Here is a 24,296-nt window from a genome sequence, read left to right as displayed (position 1 = left end):
TTTCTCGCCGATATTCTGCAAATAGTGTGGGAACTCAACAGTATTTTAGTTACACATAAACTAGATGTTTTGGGTCCACTCTTCGTGCAAGGTTTATTGTTCACTTACATTATATAGACTCCACAGAATATGACGGAAGTCTCACATTGATATTCATCCACATAAACTAGAAAAGATTTACTGGACCAAGACATGGAAACGTGGGCATATTGAGAAGGTTAAGGTGGGCGTGGCTGCATCATTGACGTCACTCCTGTACGTGATGACGAAACCAGAAGGCCCCAACGTGGTGCGTAACGTAACATTCCATTCAGAGAAGAGGGAAAGATGGCGTCCTCGAACAATCCCCGCAAATTTAGCGAAAAAATCGCTTTGCATACCCAGAAACAGGCGGAAGAGACTGCGGCATTTGAAGAGGTCATGAAAGACTTGAATATCACCAGAGCTGCACGGGTAAGACGGGCATAACCCCGTTTTTCGCATTTTGTTGTAACGCTGTCTGGCAGCTAACGAATGCTGCGAAAATAAATGTGAACGTTTATGAGCTAAAAGGCGAAGTGAATGCGTCTGTTGCAGCAACTATACACAGCTACGAAGTGACCCTTTTGACGAAAATGTGCAAGTAAAGCGCCAATAATAATACGACACCTTTTGCGTTAATTAGCCTAGTTAGTGCATTGGAGCTGAAAATGAATGTGCACCTGTCCTTTAACTAGTTGATGTGTACAGGGACCGCCTGACAGTTAATTAGCAGATGAATCGTTTGGCTCGTAAATCAAGACTTTACAAAGCCAGGCAATTAATTGACAATAAACTGTCGGTATTGATGGAGAACCCTGAAGGTTTTATGTTGTGAAGCCGAGCTAACGTTAATGTTAGTCGCCTTCTCCAGCTATGGTTTGTTTTGATCTCGTCCTTCACTAGCACACTAGCATAGAACTCATTTTAGCCAGTAAATAAATGATGATTTTATTTGACATTGCTTATTCTTTGGGTAGGTTGGCTACCTCACCAGTCGACAATCGTTGTCATCGATTTATGTTGAATCAAGTCTATCCATAAACAAGTAAACATTCGGAGAGAGGCTCGTCATTTATCACTTCTACAACTAATCTATGCTGTTTTTATACTGTAGGTTTTATTTTCTCTTATTTTATAATTTGAAATGCCAAATCTACATTGCTTGTATGACCTTCTCCCCATTAGATTATTTAAGATGAAGGAAAAATTATATTTGAACACCTAGTTTGTTCCTATGTAAGTTGACAGATTTGAAGTAACGTGATTTTAACTCAGTAAATTGGGAAATCCAATATGTTTCGGCTGTATTTTTGGAAATATAGGCTGCATCAGTGAAAACATCCGTTGAAATGTTAGTCACTGTTGGTTAAACAATAGATTTTTGGTCTCTGTGTTTCCATTGGGACAGCATTTCACTGCATCAGATCATATAATTCCATCTAGACTGGCTGGAGTGCACTCCATCCTTGTGTTTGTTTGAACCTAAATGATTGTGGTTAAATATGGGAATGTCAGGTGTGTTGCATATCAATTCTGACCATATCATCAGCTGTCAGGCATTAATATACATGGGTTTATTTACTATGGAAAATTTTGTCTGAAACTATTGACATAACATCCCCATCTGCCTGATGTCATCAGGTTTTATTGATCAGTTAATCAATGCATTATCTTTAACTGGGGACTAATAGGCATCTTTTCGTTTTTTGCATTACTTTTTGTACAGTCAGAGCCGCCATGCACTCATGCTGTCATGCAATTTTACTTTGCACAGTTGCAGTTACAGAAGACCCAGTATTTGCAACTAGGGCAGAATCGTGGACAGTACTATGGAGGCTCACTGCCCAATGTCAATCAGATTGGAAATGGCAACATTGACCTGCCTTTTCAGGTGAGCCCTTAGCCTTTCTCGGCTGGTTTGTTTTTGTCCAGAGGAAACTTAAAATAATGGATGGTATTTAATTGGTTTTAGTAAAACAAAAAGCAATCCAGTCTTTGGAATTTTTGTTGTTGTTTTTTTGTTGTTGTTTTTTTGGGTTTTTTTTGTTTTGAGAAATGCAAATCAGATGCTTTGGTGGACCAGGAGTTCTTTTGGATCTTGGAAGCAAGCTGTTTACATCTTCACTGCAGTGGAATTTGGTTGTCAAAATTTGTAGTATATCATTGCTTGTCATGGCTTTCCATTCTAAGGTACATTTGCCAGCTCAAGCTTCAGTATGGGCCCCATGGCTTGACTCATTTTGAAATGAACACATTGGCACCATTTATCCTGAGACCTTTCTGGTACATTATGGTATGTTGTGTGAGATAGGTTTATTGTTGCCCTCAGTGACCTGTGAGTGTGTTCACTCTAGAATTCTGTGCTGGACACCAGCCGCACAACCAGGCACCACGGTTTGGTGGATCGGGTTTACCGTGACCGAAATCGCATCACGTCTCCCCACCGACGACCTCTTTCAGTTGACAAACATGGACGCCAAATATCCTTTTTTTTTTTTTTTTAAGTACACACTGTGGACAAAGTATTGTTTTTTTTTTTTTTTTTTTTAAAAGTTTGAACAGTTGAGGTATTTATACATAAATCATCTGTCTATTCAACGTTCAGTAAAGCTAAACCACTGTGAATTGAGTAATTGTAATTGAGTGCGCTCCAAGAAATTTGAACTTTGTGTGATAAGAGTGTCTTTATATGCCCTACACCTCGGATTCTAAATTAATATTTTATGAGCAATGATTGAAAGTTAATCGAATTCAGCAATGATTCTACTTTGCGGTAGCATTTTTATATCATGCGCAAATACTTGGTTAAGGCGTCTTTATACTCCCGCGGTCGTGCGGCTGACAACGCCCGCATTGCATCACGTGACCGACGAATTGGTCCACGCGGCCCCTCTGCGTAGATTGACGCGCACACGGCAAAAATTGTTGCTGCGCGTAGAATGCCGCGGAGATCATCTCTCGTGATAGGTCCGTTTTAGTCACATGCTGTGATGTAATTAACGTTCCTCCCGGTTCCACATAGCACCTACGCCGCCGCCTTGTCGATCGATTTTGCAGCATAATTAAACGTATCATCTGGTCATCTAGGTCCATTTGTTCTAGCAGACTCTGTTCCACGGTCGCCATTGTTGCTTTGTTCGTTGTTACGGAAAGTAAAAACGGCGACCGGAAATGGCCCAAAAAATTCATAGGAAACTCCACCCTGTAGCGTCCTAGCCAATACCAGCTGCAGCGAGACCCTCGACTTGGAGGAGAACTGCAGCACACTTTCAAAAGTATTACTTACTCGAGTATAAAGGCAAACTGCGTGTGGGATAGCTGCAGTGACGTCAGCGCGTTTGCTGTCCGCGCGAGTATAAAGAAGCCTTTACAGGACTGCAAGTGGAGCATCGATGTAAACAAATCATGGTAGAGGCGGAGAACCGGAGGTGGTCCTAAACTGAATGGCGCCCTGTGCGACGGCTGTCGATTGCACCCCCCACAGAATGCAGCTCAGAAACCGCTCCTGTGGTGAGCGTCGCAGAGAACAAAGTGGAAACAGAATCCACATGGGTGGTGCTGAAAAGAGAGAACCATAATTCCATGGTTTGGTTTTAAAAACTCAGACACTGACCGGAAAGCGCTAACATGTCATCTACAAGTTGTTATTAATAACTTGAAAATGTCAAATCTTTTCTACCACTTAATGACATGAAGAACTGTACAGAGATAGCATGAAGTTGCGACAAAGTAATAATGATACGATCAAAACAACAGTGAGGAAAAAAAAAAACCCGCACATGACTAGATACTAAGTACATAGTTAAGGATGTGAAACTAAACAGAAAAAAGCAAGTTGTATTAAGAGGTTTTATTTTCATGTCAGAATATTTAATATAAAATCTAACCTCTAAAACAGTTAATTTAATAGCATGTTTACTGGTTAAATGGGAGGCATAATTGAGTGTTACATTGTCCATCCATCCATTTTCTACCGGTTATCTGAGGTCGGGTCACGGGGGCAGTAGTTTTAGCAGGGATGCCCAGACCTCCCTCTTCCCAGCCACTTCATCCAGCTCTTCTGGGGGGACCCGAGGCGTTCCCAGGCCAGCCGAGAGACGTAGTCTCGCCAGCGTATCCTGTGTCGTCCCTGGGGTCTCCTCCCGGTTGGCCGTGCCAGGAACACCTCACCAGGGAGACGTCCGGGAGGTATCCGAATCGGATTCCCTAGCCACCTCATTTGGCTCCTCTCAATGTGGAGGAGCAGCGGCTCTACTCTGAGCTCCTCCCGGATGACCGAGCTTCTCACCTTATCTCTAAGGGAGAGCCCGGACACCCTGCGGAGGAAACTCATTTCGGACGCTTGTATCCGGGATCCCCTCAGGGCAGGATCTCATCCCCGACCTGGAGAGGGCATGCCAACCTTTTCCGACTGAGGACCATCGTCTCAGATTTGGAGGGGCTGATTCTCATCCCAGCTGCTTCACACTCTGCTGCGAACCGCTCCAGTAAGAGTTGGAGATCGCGGCTTGATGAAGCCAACAGAACCACATCATCTGCAAAAAGCAGAGATGCACTACTGAGGACACCAAACCGGACGCCCTCTACGCCTCGACTGCGCCTGGAAATTCTGTTCATAACTTTTATGGACAGAATTTCCAGGCGAAAAACAAAGGGCAGCCTTGACGGAGTCACTCGCCGGAAATGAGTCCGACTTACTGCCGGCAATGCGGGCCAAACTCTGACACCGGTCGTACAGGGACCGAACAGCCCGTATCAGGGGGTTCGGTACTCCCGAAGAACCCCCCCCACAGGATTCCCAGAGAGACATGGTCGAACGCCTTCTCCACGTCCACAAAACACATGTAGACTGGTTGGGCGAACTCCCATGCACCGTCGAGGACCCTGCCGAGGGGTAGAGGTGGTCCACTGTTCACAGCCAGGATGAAAACCACACCGCTCCTCCTGAATCTGAGATGCGACTTCCCGACGGACCCTCCTCTCCAGCACCCCTGAATAGACCTTACCAGGGAGGCTGAAGAATGTGATCCCCCTGTAGTAGGAACACACCCTCTCCGGTCCCCTTTCTTAAAAAGGGGGACCACCACCCCAGTCTGCCAATCCAGAGGCACTGTCCTCGATGTCCACGCAATGTTGCAGAGGCGTGTCAACCAGGACAGCCCCACATCATCCAGAGCTTTTAGGAACCCCGGGTGAATCCAATCTACCCCCGGGGCCTAACCACCTCGGTGATCTCAACCCAAGAGATAGGAGAGCCTGCCTCAGAGACCCCAGACTCTGCTTTCTCATGGGAAGGCGTGTCTGTGGCATCGAGGAGGTCTTCGAAGTATTCTCCCCACCGACTCACGTCCCGAGTCGAGGTCAGCAGCGCCCCATCCCCACTATACACAGTGTTGATGGTGCACTGCTTCCACCTCCTGAGACGCCGGATGGTGGACCAGAATTTTCTCAAAGCCGTCCGGAAGTTTTTTTCCATGGCCTCACCGAACTCCTCCCGTGCCCGAGTTTTTGCTTCAGCGACCACCGAAGCTGCATTCCGCGTGGCCAGCCGGTACCCATCAGCTGCCTCAGGAGTACCACAGACCAAAAAAGCCCGATAGGACTCCTTCAGTTTGACGGCATCCCTCACCGTTGCTGTCGACCAACGGGTTTGGGGATTGCCACCACGACAGGCACCGCCCACCTTACGGCCACAGCTCCGGTCGGCCGCCTCAGCAGTGGAGGCGCAGAACATGGTCCACTCGGATTCGATGTCCCCCGCCTCCCCCGGAACGTGAGCATCTTCCCCCACCATCGGAGCCAACTCACCACCAGGTGGGGATCAGTTGACACCTCCGCCCCTCTCTTCACCCGAGTGTCCAAGACATGCGGCCGTTAGTCCGATGACACGACCACAAAGTCGATCATCGAACTGCGATCTCTGGTGTCCTGGTGCCAAGTGCACGTGTGGACACCCTTATGCTTGAACATGGTGTTCGTTATGGACAATTGGTGATGAGCGCAGAAGTCCAATAACAGAACACCGCTCGTGTTCTGATCGGGGGGGCCGTTGCTCCCAATCACGCCCTTCCAGGTCTCACTGTCCTTGCCCACGTGAGCATTGAAGTCCCCCAGCAGAACGATGGAGTCCCCAGCGGGAGTGCTCTCCAGCACCCCCAGAAAGGACTCCAAAAAGGGTGGGTACTCTGAACTGCTGTTTGGTGCATCGGCACAAACAACAGTCAGGACCTGTCCCCCCCACCCGAATGCAGAAGGAGGCTACCCTCTCGTCCACCGGGATGAACCCCAATGTACAGGCGCCAAGCCAGGGGGCAATAAGTATGCCCAGACCTGCTCGGCGTCTCTCACCGTGGGCAACTCTAGAGTGGAAGAGAGTCCAACCCCTCTCAAGAGGACTGGTACCAGAGCCCAAGCTGTGTGTGGAGGCGAGCCCGACTATATCTAGTCGGAACTTCTCGACCTTGCACACCAGCTCGGGCTCCTTCCCTGCCAGAGAGGTGACATTCCATGTCCCTAGACCCAGCTTCTCTAGCTGGGGATCGGATCGCCAAGGTCCCTGCCTTCGGCCACCGCCCAGCTCACACTGCACCTGGCCCCTATGGCCCCTCCTACAGGTGGTGAGCCCATGGGAAAGCGGACCCACGCTGTGCCCGGCCGGGCCCCATGGGTGCAGGCTCATTGGGACACACAAACCCCTCCACCACGATAAGGTGGATGCTCAAGGAGGGGGGCACTTTATTGTATTTATTTTAATTCTTTGGACTTTATTGCATTCCTTAACTGGTTGGACTACCACTTGAATTGTATTTTTCCACTACTCTTCCATATTTATTTTTTAATTGTATTTGTATTAATTTTATTGTTTTCTATATATGTATATCTTTATCGGGATACAGGCTATTTTGGGATATACAATTTTGTTATTGTCACACAGAACGAAGCAAGATAAGTATTGGACACATAGTTTTGTTTTCTTCAATGGTAGTTTCTCAAAAGAAAAGGCAATGAAATTTCTTTCCCTGCATGAATAGGGTGATACTTTACAGTGCACTTCTATTACTCTTCTAATTTTACAATAATGAGGCACTGACTCAAACCTTATTTATTCTGGAAGGTAACAAATGGGTGGAATTCTTTTCTTGATTGGCTCTATTTCGTCTAATGAGCCAAGAGGCATGAATTTAAGCCCTGGTCAATTTTTCATTCCTCCTTCTTTATTAGCCCTAACTCGATTCACATCGACAGCTGCCCCTACAGCTCTGTTTACCTCTCTCCGCCACCAGACACAAGCTGGAGAAGGTAAGTCATCTCCCCTTTGCCAATTTCCTGAGTGAAATCCAGGATAAACAATATTGCAAAAATTAAATTACATGAAGCTCAGCTGCACACAAGTTGTGTTATGGGCAATATACTGTATATTTGTAACAGAACAATTGTTTTCATAGGTAGGACCTTTTAAATACACTATGCTGCCATTAGAGATTGAAAAGCCATTAAGGTGAAACATCTCTCATACAGGACAAATTCAGACTCTGCCTTACACCAGAGCGCCATGAATCCAAAATCCCAAGAGGTGTTTGCTGGTGGATCACAGGAGCTTCAACCTAAAAGAGGTATTGGAATATATGGTTGCAAAAACACAAAAGTACTTTAAATACAGTCCTTATATACAAAATTTCACAAAGCCACATGTTCTACTTTAGCGGGCGCAGATCTCGACCATTTGTCAAATATTTATATAGCTGTAAAGATACGGTGCGTTGCTTCAGCAAGCTGCTGCTTATGTAGTTCGCTGCCTTCAGAGGAGTGGAATCTCTGAATGGAGATTACTCGAGGTGATGTAGGGAAGCAGATCAATAATTCACTGATGTTCCACACGTGTGCAAAGCCCTGATATAGTGAAACCTTAATTGGTTGGCCCCCACCCAGTCTGCCTGGTGGTCACCTTGCTATTTTTAGGCTCCCTGGAATCATGAGCAGTGAACCGTATTCTGCCTTACTAGCTTGGATATTGATGACTCATTTCTCGTCCTGATGTGAATCATTGTGTTTTGCCATAGCAAGCAACTGTATCTGGCTGTTTCATTAATTAGTCCTGCTGCTAACAGTGCCCGGGACGGAGAGCTTGGAGACAAATGCAGACAACGATGCACAGGAACAGCTGTGGGATGACAAGAAGGTACTGATAGAAAAGGGAAGGACTGCATGTATTGTGTTACTTCATCTATATAAAGCTTTAAATTGGAGATTGAGGTTTCTTTTCTTCAGGGAGATTCACCAAACCACAACACATGTGATGTCCCAGGAATCAAGTGAGTGTCTATCATACATTACATGATCTTCTTGGTGGTTGACTCCTTCTCTTTGTCAGAGAGGACTTTCTCATAACTGATTAAAAATGTTTTTTTTAGTATTTTTCCATCACCAGACCAGGAAGTGAACCCTGCGGTGCTGCCTGCTGCACACAACACAGGAGGTTCATTGCCTGATCTCACCAATATCCAGTTCCCTCCCCCGCTGTCCACCCCTCTGGACCCTGAAGACACAGTTGCCTTCCCGTCCCTCAACTCGTCCACCAGCACAGGCAGCCTGACCACCAACCTCACTCATCTAGGAATCAGTGCAGCCAGTCATGGTATCAACTGCAATCAGCAGCGAGTAACAGAAAAAAAATTACATGCATTTTATTATGAACAGCACATTATTTTAGAAACAACAGCAGCAGCTCACTTTAGCTCATATGTAAGCTGTTGGCTTTTACTCTTTATGCACTGCAATTTCTGCATAATGAAGCAATGAGATGATATATAGCAGTGTATGTTGTCAATTTAAGGCATTACGACAGGGGTCGGGAACCTTTTTGGCTAAAAGAGCTATGAGAGCCACATTTTAAAATGTATTTCCGTGAACGCCATATCATATTTTTTTAACACCGAACACAACTAAAAGCGTGCATTTTTAAACATGACCAACAATTTTAGAATACATCTATAATAATAAGTACAATAGGTAATTTCGTTCATATTTTACTTTAAAATGTCACCGGAATTATTTATCGTGTTGAAAATTGTCAGCTAAGATTTATCTGTGACCCAGATGCAGTTCTCAAAAAAGCCACATGGCCTGCATTATGATAACATATCTTTTGGAATTGCACTACTGCTCAATACTGGGGGATTTGGTTAGAGTCTACCGAGGGGCAGTTACCTCGTCTTGGTTATTGTTCTAGTTGAACGATCTGGAGCTGCTTCTTTGCTGTACTCTTAAACCTGCTCTTGCCTTTTTTTCTTTTATCCTAGGGATCCCTACTTCCTCTCAGCCCACCATGACTGTAACAGAACACCGCCGTCAGCCTCCCGTGGTGCCACTTACACTAACCACCGACCTCCATCTTCATAAGTCCACACAGCAGTTGTCGCCCACCCTCTCCTCACCTGTTATCACGCAGGTGATGTTTTGTCCCCTGTCCTTGTTTTACTGCGCAATGAAATTTAAATGTATCCTGGAAAATTAAATCATTCAACATTTTGGGAAATGTAATATAAACCTACTTTTTTTTATTTGTTGTTCTTATGTGGTATTGCAAAGGCTTCACTAAAGGGGATAAAATGTAAAAAAATCTGGCGCTAACATTTTACCCATGACAGTTTCCTGAATGCATTTGTTGCACTTTTTCTTCTGTTAAGCAGGCGTGGGAAAAATTTTAGTTTCTTTGATGAATCCCGATGCAAATATAAACATTTGCGAATCAATTGATACATTTAATTAATTGATCAAATAACATAATGCTCGTGAAAAGAGACTACGGAAGTGCACCGACGCCAACAGTCAATGTGGCACACATAACCAAGTAGTGCTCGGGCTGAAACCAACCAAGTAGTGCTCGGGCTGAAACCAACCTGAAATTCCTTTGTTTTTTGTTGTATACTTGAAGACATTTGGGTTTCAGATCAAAAGATGAATATGAGACAAAAGTTCTGAATTCCAGCTTTTTTTGCATGGTATTTACATCTAGATGTGTTAAACAACTCGGGACAGAGTACCTTTGGTTTGAAACCACCCACTTTTCAAGTGAGCGAAAGTATTGGAACCGAGATGATTAAACAGGACTGTGAAAAGTCTGCGGATCCACAGAATTCTGTGGATTTTCCTCGTAAAGAAATTGACGTATATTGTGTAAATTTACAAAAGAAATTGTGCGGTTGGGGGGGGGTGGTGGTTAACGTAGTACTCTCTTGACATTGACCGTCACATTTACAGCATTGAAGACCGTATTACGGCAGGTAAAGTGCAAATCTTCCACCATTTACAGTGGGTACGTATTCAGACCCCCTTACATTTTTCACTTTGTTATATTGCACCCATTTGCTAAAATCATTTAAGTTCATTTTTTTCCTCAATGTAGACACAGCACCCCATTTTGACAGAAAAAAAAATGAATTGTTGAAATTTTTGCAGATTTATTAAAAAAGAAAAACTGAAATATCACAAGGCCCTTTGCTGTGACACTCAGATAGTTAACTCGGCTGCTGTCCATTTCTTCTGATCATCCTTGAGATGGTTCTACACCTTCATTGGAGTCCAACTTTGTTTGATTATACTGACTGGACTTGATTAGGAAAGCCACACACCTGTCTGTATAAGACCTTACAGCTCATAGTGCATGTCAGAGCAAATGAGAATTATCTAGTCAAAGGAACTGCCTGAAGAGCTCAGAGACAGAATTGTGGCAAGGCACAGATCTGGCCACAAAAAAAATTATTTTGCACTTAAGATTCCAAAGGGCACAGTGACCTCCATGATCCTTAAATGGAAGACGTTTGGGGCGGCCAAACTGAGCAATTGGGGAAGAAGAGCCTTGGTGAGAGAGGTAAAGAAGAACCCAAAGATCACTGTGGCTGAGCTCTAGAGATGCAGTCGGGAGATGAGAGAAAGTTCTAGAAAGTTGATCACTGCAGCACTTCACTAGTCGGGGCTTTATGGCAGAGTGGCCCGACGGAAGCCTCTTCTCAGTGCAAGACACATGAAAGCCTGCATGGAGTTTGCTAAAAAGCACCCGAAGGACTCCAAGATAGTGAGAAATAAGATTCTCTGGTCTGATGAGACCAAGATAGAAATTGTTGGCCTTTATTCTTAGTGGTATGTGTGGAGAAAACCATGCACTGCTCATCACCTGTCCAATACAGTCCCAACAGTAAAGCATGGTGGTGGGAGCATCATGCCATTGGGTGTTTTTCAGCTGCAGGGGGAGGACGACTGGTTGCGATCAAAGGAAAGATGAATGCGGCCAAGTACAGGGATATCCTGGACGAAAACCTCCAGAGTGCTCAGGACTTCAGACTGGGCCGAAGGTTCTCCTTCCAACGAGTCAATGACCCTAAACACACCTAAAATAACGGAGTTGCTTCAGAACAACTCCGTGACTGTTTTATATATATATATATATATATATATATATATATATATACACACACATTAAATTAACTTAAAGTGAATAACATTTGATATTTGGTGGCATAACCGTTACCTGCAATAACTCCATCAAGCCTGCGACCCATTGACTTCACCAGACTGTTGCATTCGTCATTTGAAATGCTTTTTCAGGCTTTTACTACAGCCTATTTCAGTTCTTGTTTGTTTCTGGGGGTTCCTCCCTTTAGGCTCCTCTTCAGGAGATAAAATGCATGCTCTATTGGGTTAGGGTCTGGTGATTGACTTGGCCAGTCTAAGACCTTCCACTTTTTCCCCTTGAAGTCCCTTGTGTTGGGTCATTCATTGCCTTGTTGCATGATGAAGCTTCTTCCGATATGGATGCATTTTTCTGTAAAATGCAAGACAAAATGGTTTTGTAGATCTCAGAATTCATTCTGCTGCTACCATCATGAGTTATATCATCAATCAAGACAAGTGAGCCCGTTCCAGAAGCAGTGATGCAAGCCCAAGCCATGATATTACCTCCACCGTGCTTCACAGATGAGCTTGTGTGTTTTCGATCATAAGCAGATCCTTTTTTTCTCGATATATTGACTTTTCCATCACTTTGGTAAAGGTTAAACTTGGTATCATCAGTCCATAAAACTTTGTTCCAAAACGTTTGTGGCTCATTTCTGTACTTCTTTGCGAAGTCCAATCTGGCCTTCAGATTCTTTTTGCTGATGAGTAGTTTGCATCTTGTGGTATGGTCTGTATATGTCTTCTTCGAACAGTGGATTGTGATACCTTCACCCCTGCCCTGTGGCGGTTGGCAGTGATGTCACTGACTGTTGTCTTTAGGTGTTTCTTCACAGCTCTCACAATGTTTCTGTCATCAACTGCTGTTGATACTCTTGCCCACCGGTTTGATGTCTGTTGCTCAGTACACCAGTAGTTCATTTCTTTTTCAGGACATTCCAAATTGTTGTATTGGCTATGCCTAGTGTTTGTGCAATAGCTCTGATCGATTTTCCCTCTTCTGTCAGCTTCAAAATGGTTTGCTTTTCTCCCATAGACAGCTCTCTGGTCTTTATGTTTGCTTAATAGCAAAGGCAGTTTTCACAGGTGAAACCATAAGCCAAAAACAAGCACTATCTAATGTTTAAGCAATCTAAAAGGCAACACCTGTTCCATCACTTTTGCTCACTTGAAAAGTGGGTGGGTTCAAACAAAAGGTGCTCTGTCCTGAGTTGTTTAACACATCTAGATGTAAATACCATGAAATAAAAGCTGGAAGTCTGAACTTTTGTCCCTTTCGTATCTTTTGATCTGAAGCCCAAATGTCTTCAGTAGACAATAAAAACAAAGGAATTAACCTTGCCGTTCCAATACTTTTGGAGGGGACTGTATATTATAATGTAGTATCGTTCTTGACTATATTTTAAGTACGTATGTACATTCTTACATGTGGATGAAAAAAAACGCTCCCTATCTGAGAGCAGCGAATTTAACTTCGGACTTTGACGAGGCCACTACAAAACCATTGTGATTATTATTTTTTTTTTAAAGCCATTTAGAAGTCAACTTGCTGGTGTGTCTTGGATCATTGTCCTGCTGCAGAACCCAAGTGTGCTTTACTTTGAGGTCACAAAACGATTTGGCATAATAGGACCTTAATTGCCTGAGTCATTTAACTTACTGTCACAAAATAAATACATTAAAAAAAACAAAATCCTTCTGTGTAGTTTCTCAGTCTTCCAGGTCATGGTAATCTATTCTGCAAAGGTTGACTCGAGGCAACTGGACTCTTGTTAGTTGAATTTGTTGTTTTTCTTTTTTTCTGAAAACGTTAAAAAAAAAATACTTGGGCAGTTATGTTATTAGGCTAGCAAAGTTATGTTTCACAGTTAAGGAAATAAGACATTCATTGCAAAAGTATGTGTTAAATAATATGTTTTGAGGTTCATCTATAATTGGTGACAACAATATGAATGTTGTCATTGCACAGTGTATAATGAAACTGGGATGAAAGTTTAATCATTGCACTCTGAATCTTAATCAAATCATGAGGTGGGGAGAGATTCCCAACTCTATTGTGGCCATAACTTGTCAATTCAAATCCTGAATTACTACTTCCATATGTGGTTTCCCTGTAGATATTTCCACCAGAACAGCAAACCCTGGAGCAACAGCTTTCCCAGTTCCCTCTTTTCAACCATCTGACAGCTCAGGCCCAGGCTCAGTTGCTCAGCGACCTGCAGAAGCAGCCACCGCAGGGTATCCAGCTCATCACCCTGCCTGCTCCTACCTCCACTGGTACAGTCCCCGCCAGTGCCAACAGCCCATCTTCGGATAGCCAGACCTCAGCCAGCATCAGCTCAGTAAGACAGCAAGAAACCCAAACCTCGTGTAGAATTCTGTAGAACAATGATGATGAAGTATTTTGACTTTTTTCGACTACAAATTTTCGTACACAATAGGATGATTGTTTTTTCTCATTTACAAAGACTGCCGATGAAGTGGGAATCTACACAGCCATATTGTTGTCAGCGAGCGTTCCATTACACAACATAGTGAATCAAGCCTTATCTGATGGCACCTCACATCCCCATCCTTTGAGATTTGTGTGTGACTGGCATGGAGCTTAGACCCCTATCTCACTGGCCTGGAGACTAGTTGGTGACCTGATAGCAACTTGAGTCTCCGCTATTTGCAGAGGTGTCTCCTGGAGACTAGCCGGGTTGCCAGGGAGTCGTGAAATTGAACATATTCAATTTTGTTGGAGACTGTTTGGCGACTCATTTATATGCTAACTATAGAGAAAAACCTTAACGTTAGATAGATTAATGTCACAAAACTGCAATTATCTTTCACAAAAATGTATGTGGACATCTCTACTTGCGGCCATTTCAACCTCTGAAAATATCAAAATGATCACCCCAATGTTGAGGATTTTGTGGACATTGTTTTTCTCTTACATAGACAAAGATTAATGTGACAAAACTGTGAGCTATTGTCACCAAAATTTATGTGGACATAAACTTCAACTTCTGACAATATCCCCACAATCACCCTTATATTTTGTATTTTACGGACGTTAAAGCGCTTTCCTCATTCAGAAGACTGTCCCAATGTTCGTGCGCCGCCACTTGAGCACGTACAGCATGCACACACACACACACACACACACACACACATACATTATATATTTATTTAAACAATATATATACTGTATACAGGCCTATATCGGTGACTTCCGGGTGAATTGATTGTCACGTTGTCTGGAAACGGGTCCTGGAGTCGTCGCGACTGATCATCCTCTGCAGTCTTGGCGACATCTCCGCCAGTGAGATAGGCCCTTTAGTGCTTGCTAATCCTCTTCCCTCCAACAGTATCGTAATCAGACTGGCTCACCAGCCACTCAGTCTCCAACCTCCCCAGTCTCCAATCAAGGCTTCTCCCCTGGCGGCTCACCTCAAGTAAGAGCCCACCCAGCAAGCTAGCTGCTTTTTGGGGAAGGGCTTTGTTCCTGGGGGGCAGGGGACTAATACTTGATGGGCTGCTTTTCATCCTTCTGCATCAGCCGTGGTGTACATAACTCATTTCCACATCGCAATTGTCACTGTTAACTGTTACGGCCAGTTTGTCGATGGCGGTCCCAATCTTTAGACCTCCTCGAAGAGTTGTTCATCTTTGCCCCTTTGGCATTCATAACTCATGAGCAGATGTATTTTAGCAGCTAGTTAGAGAGCAGTTTTCTATTACATCTGCTATTCACATGAACATAACTCTTTTGGGAGAAAGTCATCATATTTTCCAGAAAACATTTGGCAGAGGGAATAGGGATGTTGCATGCGTTTTTACACTTCACCCTCTCACATAAAAGGGTCACATTAAGGAAAGCAACTTTGGCACAACTATTGGTTAGGTAGATTAAAATGTTGTTGACAAATTTTACAGTTACTCTTCTAGTTTGTTTTAATAAAAGATAATAGAAGTCAATGTATCTAATTATATCTTCATTGATATTAAAGGAAAATCTGGTGTCTAGAAACAGTAAACAAAACAAAATCACATTAAATATAAAATATTATTAAATAAGTAATAAAACATGCAATATACATTTATAGAAAGTCTGGACTGTAGTGTACTTGCATGTTTTCAGAAACTCCACCATTGCAGACAGCTAGTCACACAGTGTTGACTATTTTCAACTTTTATCTCATCATATATATATATTTTAAGGTGAAATTCCAGTATTTTCAGGCAGGGTGGTGGTCTTAATCTACTCTCTCTAGTCAACCAATTTATTGCCAGTGGGAAATAAAATGCTACCTTTAGTTGGTGTGACATTTTACTGTTAAGTGTATTGAATGTAAAAACTGAGGGTGATACAACAAATGAAGGTAAACAAATGGCTCATGGAAAAAGTAAAATGCTTATTGGGGGAGGGATGTCGGCCTCACCGAAAGAGAGGAAAAGCCTCGCTTTTTACTTGATTTTACCCAATTTGGGCCGGTTATTGTTAAGAACATCCCGATTTGATTCGATTTTGATTCTTTAGTTTGTGATTTGCTTCGATATTGATTTATTTTAAATGCATTGTCTATTCAGTGAGTAGAAATATACAAATAAAGTACCTGTGGAAAATTCTTCAATGTCCATGTGAACATATGTGGTATGTCACCTCCCATTTTTGAGCAATAAAACATCTGAATATGAAAATGTGTAGAATAATAAATTTATGAATATGGAGTACAAAAGTAAAAAACATGACCGTTCTGTATGACCACTGAAAAAGTGCATCTAAACATAGGATGTGATAAACCTCACAATTTGTTTTAACAATATCACATTCCCCTTCATTTCTGGCTATTACCAAGTGTGCGCGTGTAGATTTTTGCGCCCAGCAGTGGCCAAGTGATGAATTGATTCAGAGGATTCCCAGAATCAATATTGAATGTGGGAGAGGCATATTGCGATGCATCCATTAATCAATATTCTTACCCACCCCATACCTCTAAACCTCCTGTCATAGTGGCCTAGTTGTAGTACCTTCCTTGGGGTGCTGAGTCAGTAGTTATTTCACCAGCCCTCAGCCTGTAATCAATATTAAACATTTTGAGTCAAAGTTATTAAGCTATGTCAAGGCAAGAACCCTAATGTACTATCATTCAAAACCAATATGATCAAGATGGTGATCCTACAGTACTGGAATTTCTCCTTAATCAGATGTCTGTACTTTGCCATGAAGAGGCCTGCTGAGCTCAGTGCACCACTGCAGTACTGTTGTTGGTCACCTCTAGTGGGGTGGCATTAATAACTACATCATACTTCGGCCTCACATTTTGTCGGGTTTTTTTTTTTTTATTGCATCCATGCAAATGTGTGTTCAATCTTAATCCTCATAAACCCATTACAGGCCACTACCTGTTAATTTAATTATTCACTTGTTTTCTTTTAGAAAATCAGATCACTGACAGGCCTCCTCATGAGTATGACTCGCTTTTGTCACTGCTCAGTGCTATGGCTGTGACTTGACTCACCTTTTGCTTGCATTTTCTGTTGCTTGGGGTGTCTGTCTGCTTTAAGGCCTGAATAACTTTACACTGGACACATTCCACTATTATGTGTTGGTGCTGGTTTCACAACCAGTCTGAATTGTGTGGCTTCTGTATTTTTATTACAGCACATTCCTGTAGTGGGCAGCATATTTGGCGACTCTTTCTACGATCAGCAGGTGGCATCAAGGCAAACCAATGCTCTGTCTCACCAGGTAACTTTCTCGGTGCCCTCAATACATAGCAATGGACAAAAAAAGCAGTTTCAGTCATGTCAGTGAACCTCTGAATTTACTCAATTTCTGTATTTTAAAGTTGGAGCAGTTCAACATGATTGAGAACCCCATAAGTTCTACCAGCCTGTACACGCAGTGCTCCACCCTCAACTATACTCAAGCCGCCATGATGGGTCTTAGCGGTGGCAGCCTACAAGACTCTCAGCAGCTTGGCTACAGTAGCCATGGCAACATTCCCAACATAATCCTAACAGGTATCTTGTGCAGTTTTCTTTCATTGTGCCACTGTTGCACTACTACGTTCTTTTAGGGATCCCTTGTGTTCTTTGTAAGTGCTCTATCACTTAGAATATCAATTTGTTCTGTTTCCAAGCTGCGGAAAATTGGAATACAGTACTGTTTAAAACCAAGAACACAAGGATTTAGAAAAATATCCAGTCCATACTGGGTTTAGCGAGAGTCAAATGCTATTTTGCTACATATATCAGTTTAGAATACTGTATTTAGTTCAATGGGTTTTTGCCCCAGAGCCGACAGGTGTGAAATTAATCTTACATTTTTAAGACAGTGTTCTCTACAAATTGAGAGAAGGTAACATGCGCGTCAATGCTAGTACTAATAATACAGTGCAACACGAGAGTTGTCCTGACAGTATTATAAAAATCCCCCCCAAAAAAAACAGATTGAGGATGACCACGATAATGACAGAATTACAATTACACCTCATTGTACCATCAAAATATTTTTTCATTCTCAGTTTATGATGAAATTGCTACATACAGTATTTCTTGCACAATATACTGCTGCGGGGAACAGTGGACAGCTGATTAGCACATCTGCCTCACAGTTCTGAGGACCCGGGTTCAAATCCGTCCTCGCCTGTTTGAGCAGGCATGTTCTCCCCGTTTTCTCCGGGTACTCTGGTTTCCTCCCACATCCCAAAAACATGCATGGTAGGTTGATTGAATATTAAATTGCCCGTAGGTGTGAATGTGAATGCAAATGGTCGTTTGTTTATATGTACCCTGCGATTGGCTGGTGACCAGATGTGCTAACTATTGAATCCATATCTTATGAACGATAACAGCATAATGGTTATGTTGTGCAGTAAAACATTATGCAGAATTTTTTTATCCTATTAAATAATATACTGCAATAACTGTCCCATGGTAATGACATCATTTAAAAAATTTGGAAATTCAGACAAATTGTTCTGGAAGAGAATTCCTATAGGTTTTTACTAATACTTATAATTGGCCCAGTAATTTGTTTTCGGCCTTGGTTTCCTCATTTTTGGTCTTAGTTTTTGATCAAGAATTTCCATTTCTAAATAAAATCCATTAAGGCGATGGCCTAATTTCCCTCTGTGCACTCATATGTTGCTGCAAGCGGTCCTGCCTCCTCCTGAAGCCAAAAACAATGATTAGCAATTAAGTCGATGCCTTGTTGTGATCTTTATTGTTGAGAGTTAAGGTCAACTAGTATATCCAACCCCTATGTATATCCAAAGTACGCTAGATAATCATTCCTTCCTGAAACAAAAGCCAGTTCAAATCAATAATTAGAATCCCTAAATTATTAATAATTAATACCCAGGATGAATGTACTGTATGTAACGGTCTGACCACAACCAGTGAGTTCAGTAAAATCCTGATGCCATTTCTTGGTCATCAGGATTATTTTGTCATTACACCTAAGGTGATGCTACTAAAACAAATCAAGAAGTTGCAACCTCACTTTTGTACAACATTGTCAAAATAGGTAATACAATATAGTAATCACACATTATTGTTGTAGATTGTGTTCTCCCTTTATATGAATAACAAAATCTTTGTTTTATGACAGTATTGTACTGTATACTAATGAAAACTGAAAAGTACTGTATACTAATACAGTACTTTTCCAGCAATATGATGCCTTAACTCAAATTCATCAATGTAATTTAGTTTTGAATGACTCTGTCGTACTTCCTTTTTCTTACATGTCGTACTTTCTAATGTAATACAATTGTATGACTGTATGGTCAGTGTAGCATTCAATCACTGGGTTGAACAAGCAACACAGTGTCCACACCCACTTGTCTCTTTGATGTCACACATTCCAGTCACAGGTGAGTCGCCACCGAGCCTCTCCAAAGAGCTCACCAATTCGTTGGCAGGCGTTGGTGACGTCAGCTTTGATGCAGACTCTCAGTTCCCACTGGATGAGTTAAAGATTGACCCCCTGACCCTGGATGGGCTGCACATGCTCAACGACCCTGACATGGTGCTCGCTGACCCCGCCACCGAGGACACGTTCAGGATGGACAGACTGTGACATGACACGCTGACTGACTGTGGCGGTGAGCAACAAGAAGAAAAACACTCTTAACTTGTGAATGGAGAACGAGAGACAAAGGGCAGGGTTGAACCCTCTCCCTCGTTGCATGGCCATCCAGTGGTCCGACCTCGCCCTCGACTCCGTAAAAGCCCTTTGACACAATGATGCGCCACCAAATGACAGCAGCGAAAAGGACGTCCTGTGGCTTTAATGGCCTTGCTGTCCTTTTTAAAAGAGATTGGTCGCTCAGTGCTTTCGCTAGCACGGCTGTGTTTACAGTGTTCCATTAAATGCCACATATATTCCAAAAACGCACACTTTTTCCTCTTCATATTCACTTAAATATTTGTTTTTATTTATATTTGCTTGTAGCAGGAAGCTGCAGAGACATTGAACTAAACCATACGTATCATACTGGCAATGTTAAAAGGAAGAAAAGCTGTTGGTTTTCTACCCTGTATCAAACTAATCACACTCAAAGCTTTATTTTTGAGAGCCAAATGTTTTTTGTTTAGTTTTTTTAGATCATGCACTGTGTTTTGATGCTGTTTTTAATGTTATTTATTTGTATGAATATTTTTTCATTCAGTTTCATACATCTGATGCCAAAATGCACTCGGTAGGCATAGTGTAAACAAGCACTGATGTATTATGTTTGTTTATGAATTTTGAACATTTTAATTATGTGTTTAAGCTACTTGTCTAATGAAGGAGTGGAAAACCTCCCCATAGTTGCTCTTCAGTGTTCAATGTGCCATTTTGGTTGCTGTAGCCCAGAAGTGACGGTCAAATCATCTTACCTTGTGCTGAAAAACACACAGGCTCCAAAAGCAGGGTTGTTTTAGAAGATCAGGTATTATCACTTAACTGGAAAACATAATTAATTTTCTGAAAAAGAAAAGCCACCAGACTGGTCTTTCAGTGAAGGAAGCGGTCTGTTTTTAAACCGGCGAACTCTCAAATCTGAACTCTTTTTAAAGTCCTCACTGTGAAAATCACCTGATTTTGCCTTACATGAGTATTCTACTGTTAAGTGTCTGTGACAACATTTTCGTAACTTCTTGTAACATTTTATTGTATTTGACAGAGGCATATGTTTTGTTCAGTGCTATTTGTGATTATGTTGTGTAAGGTCTGACAAATCAATGTACTGTATTTTGTAGCGGTACACTTTATAGTGAAATTATTGATGTTTTATTAAGAGGGTGAAGAAAACAATTTACCAAAATATGGATAAATTGTGAGGACCGCAAATATGGGGAGGCTTTTTGCTCCTTAAAAGGGAAGCTCTAACAAAAACACTGCTCGTTACCACACGAGGCATACTGCCCCTCCTGATTGGCGTTTTCATACCAATGTGCAATTCCTAGAAAATCTTTATATTACAGTACCTCTTTTGAGAGTTTCATGACATAGGAAACTCAAAGGCGAGCATAAATTGGTGTTTCTTAGAAACACTTAGTATATTTAGGTGTATAATATGCCATCTTTAACAAGACTGATCTCTATGTTGTAAACAACAGGAATGGTCACTAAAACTATCAGGGATATGGTAGAATTAAAAACTGTTTACAGATGTTCCAATTAATGTTTACAAAGAGTTTATCTATCTACGGTCACAGCAGCTCGCTCTACTTCTAGATTCAGCAGAAAACGACCCTGGTGGCCTTTTGTCAGAGTTTCCCTGAGAGTTGTTTATTGCGCAGTGTGATCTTGTTTGGTACGTTCTAGCATTTGTGTACAGACACGCTGATCATTTGTGGTTATTGCTCAACCCTTGGCATTAAGTCTCTGCTCCAGGATCGAGTGAGGGTCCTTGCAATCTTTATACTGTCAAGCATGGGTCTGCTGTACTTTGAATAGACGTGTGGTTCAGTTCCTATGCAAGCGAGACTAAAACATGACGCTTAAAGGAAAACTCCATCTTAGGGTTCTCCCATGCTGTCTGACACATTAGTAGAAAAGCTGTTGCTCTCGTAGATCTACTGAAATTGAGCTGTTAACGGTATATTACGGACATATACAGGAGCTTCTGTTAAATCTTCAAGTGCTTTGTAGACTAGCTACTTTTTAATTAAGCTTTAGAATTTGAGTTAAATTTTAGCTTTGTAAATCCTATCTAGATAGTGTTCAAGCACACAAAGACCAGTTCATTTGACAAGTGGGCTTGGGCATGATGCAATTGCTCATGGACAAAGGTACACAGCATCAACTTGATATAGTCGATGTGATTGTTCCGCACCGTAGATATTCATGAGGAATGGGAACTGTACCTTTGCTTCAACATGATGCACTGCAACTGGCCTGTTGTATGTGAGACCCAATACTAAATCTTTAGCTTGCATTTTTTATTTTTGGAACATTTCCATTGAATGAAACTGACTTCGGGACACTTAACACACTTTATTCAGTCTTTGCTTACATGAAATCATTTCAAATAAAAAGACAAGGGGGGTCCAGATATGTCAAGAAAACCTGAGCTGGATTTTTGCTTTTTAAGACGTTCTTTTCAGTTTTTATTCACACAATCAATGTGTGTTTGAGTCAAGGTGAACACACGTCTCTGTCATTTGTCTGTCATGCTGAATAATCCTTATTGTACGTTGTACATATACATTAAAAACAAAATGCATGAAAAATCTGAGAGTTCAAACCAGTACAAGAAGGCCTTGATAGCTTGGATTTGGTGTACCTGCTGTCACGAAGTAAAGAGGGATGCATGTAGGGTTTCCCTTGTGCAACAGTCATTTCTGTTCCCTCTTTAGTGACCTACAAGTCTGTATTATGCTATTTCGTGACTCATCAAAGAATGTACTAAGTGTGGCGGTATCCTAGTCGCCAAATGACACGGGGAAATTTGGTTAGACTGAACTCAGATCCTCATTCGTCGTCCGGTTGCGGTCTTTCTCTTCCTGCTGTAGCATCTTACCACGTACGAGCACGTTTTCACGTAAGAAAAATTTGTCCAACCCCTTTCTGCCGCACACTTGTCAAGGAAATGGATGCAGGGCTCTGTCTCACAAAGATGGCAGTTGGGCATGTGCACTGTTTGTTTTGTGTTAGTGGACCTGAAGCTTCTGCTTTCCAGTAGGCCGCATGACCTGATACACACTAAGCAGGATTGTATCCCATGTACGTTATCACTCTATGCTCAAGTGACATCAGTTATGATTGTTTTTATTTGTTTCCCTTTTTCTATTGTTGCCTATCATGTCAGGTTTTGGGCCATGTGAAGTGTTTTGTTTATTCCTACCCTGTTTTGGTGCAATGTTTAGTCCTCTAGTTGCTTCGCACTTTACTTCCTGGCTTCTAAACAGGGACTTATTTGCCTGATTTGAATGCTGACTGTTTCACACCAGATGTATACTCCGGAGATATTTTCATGGCAAAGAAAAAATGTATTCTCTGTTTTCCTTTTGTAAATTATATTTCGGCTTGTCTTGATGATGATGTTTTTTTTGTTGTTGTTGTTTTTTTGGATCTGTTAAAACTTTAGGGGATGCAAACATAGAAAGGGCTTACTTTGGTGCAGTTTGTGCTGTTTTGTTGCAAAGAAACGTCGTGCCGAATGTAATTCTTGTTGGTCGTTTTAACCCTCTTGCCCCACATGCACTAAATCACCTCAAGCTTTATGTTGTAGTTATCTGTTTAAATAATGACAATGCAAACGAAAATAAATTATTGCATAAAGAACTACCAGGACACTACACAAACTGCCAGAATACAGTGCTGCAGTCTATCTACAAAGTTAGCAAAAATATGTTTATGATGTCACAACAGCATGCTTTGTCATAATCTTGCGCTACACAAGATGCTTTCTGCAAGAAAACAGGTTATGATGTATTTGTTACAAAGGTTTTTATTGTGTCAGACATTGGGGGTGCTTTTCAGCTTGCTTGCTGATAGAAAGTGTGATTGAATGCATGAATAATGTGGAACAGACACAAGTTAGGCAGCTAATACAACTTAAAAGTTAGGAGAATAGTTATGGTGGTTTTGCAAAAGATAACTTGTTTACCAGTCAACATTTTATCCCCTTTTTTTTTTTTTTTTTTTTAAAGTGGAAACCATTTGTGAGGTCATGTATGAATTTTTGCAATATTTGATGGTTGTGGTGAAATGCTGATGATGGCAAAGAGCAACCCTTCAGGCTCATGGATAGGAACTGCAGGATGGAAAGATCACCTTGAAAGTGAAGCTTTCTTGATCGTTTGGCTTCTCTGCATGCTTTGGTTTGAGATGTGTCTTACCTGCAGGACTATTTAGCACAACATGCACTCATTTTGGCTTCAAATGTCATAGAGTTGAACTATCTCAAAAAGCAAAGAAAGGCATTCTGTGTTTCGAAGGTGTATCCTTCAATCAGTCCTTATTGCTTGTATGTTGTTGTTTTTTGTTTTTTTTGGTCTGAATAAATGGTCCCTTTAATTACATGCAGTTTTCTAAAGAACTGTACAGTTCATTGAAAAGTGTAAAAGGCTTCAGAAATGCAGTTTAAGTTCCTCTTAAAGCTTCTAGTGAAAATAGCATTTTATCACTGTTGTCCTGTAAGTCGTAGTAAATTATCTGTAGGTATTTATTTGTTGCCATGTGATTCTCCTAATGTGACTGTTTGTTTATAAGCTGAAAGAAAAATGTAAATTAAATTGATTGTGGATGACACATTTCTCTGAACATAGTCTTGATTTGCCAAATGTGTTGACTGCAAAACTCTCAACATGGCAGCGTGTTGCTGTGGACATGCATG

The 24,296-nt window shown here is 41.9% G+C and overlaps 1 protein-coding gene across 4 annotated transcripts; it reads left to right on the top strand.

Moving 5' to 3' along the window:
* Positions 1-304: 304 nt before the first annotated feature.
* On the top strand, positions 305-24,204 carry crtc1b (CREB regulated transcription coactivator 1b). 4 transcript variants are annotated; one of them, XM_061683043.1, is made up of 14 exons: positions 305-453; positions 1,796-1,912; positions 2,376-2,503; positions 7,261-7,320; positions 7,540-7,634; positions 8,130-8,200; positions 8,290-8,333; positions 8,433-8,656; positions 9,321-9,469; positions 13,590-13,814; positions 14,826-14,912; positions 17,123-17,209; positions 17,310-17,484; positions 19,335-24,204. In XM_061683043.1, exons 1-14 carry the CDS (start codon positions 328-330, stop codon positions 19,544-19,546), a joined length of 1,800 nt encoding a protein of 599 aa, XP_061539027.1. In that variant the 5' UTR covers positions 305-327; the 3' UTR covers positions 19,547-24,204. The 4 variants fall into 4 exon arrangements, with proteins under 4 accessions (XP_061539027.1, XP_061539026.1, XP_061539029.1 ...); XM_061683042.1 differs by having other exon boundaries at positions 8,115-8,200; XM_061683045.1 differs by lacking the exon at positions 14,826-14,912 and having other exon boundaries at positions 8,115-8,200.
* Positions 24,205-24,296: the final 92 nt, after the last annotated feature.

The sequence above is a fragment of the Phycodurus eques genome, chromosome 8 (genome assembly GCF_024500275.1).
Source record: "Phycodurus eques isolate BA_2022a chromosome 8, UOR_Pequ_1.1, whole genome shotgun sequence".
NCBI classification, from domain to species: domain Eukaryota; kingdom Metazoa; phylum Chordata; class Actinopteri; order Syngnathiformes; family Syngnathidae; genus Phycodurus; species Phycodurus eques.
The sequence above is the reverse complement of the archived record's forward strand: the minus strand, read 5'-3'. Positions and strand labels throughout refer to the sequence as shown.

Coding starts and splice junctions, on each gene's coding strand:
- crtc1b (XM_061683042.1), top strand. CDS start 328: ATGGCGTCCTCGAACAATCCCCGCAAATTTAGCGAAAAAATCGCTTTG. Junction 454..1,795: donor ATATCACCAGAGCTGCACGG/GTAAGACGGGCA, acceptor TACTTTGCACAG/TTGCAGTTACAGAAGACCCA. Junction 7,321..7,539: donor CCAGACACAAGCTGGAGAAG/GTAAGTCATCTC, acceptor TCTCTCATACAG/GACAAATTCAGACTCTGCCT.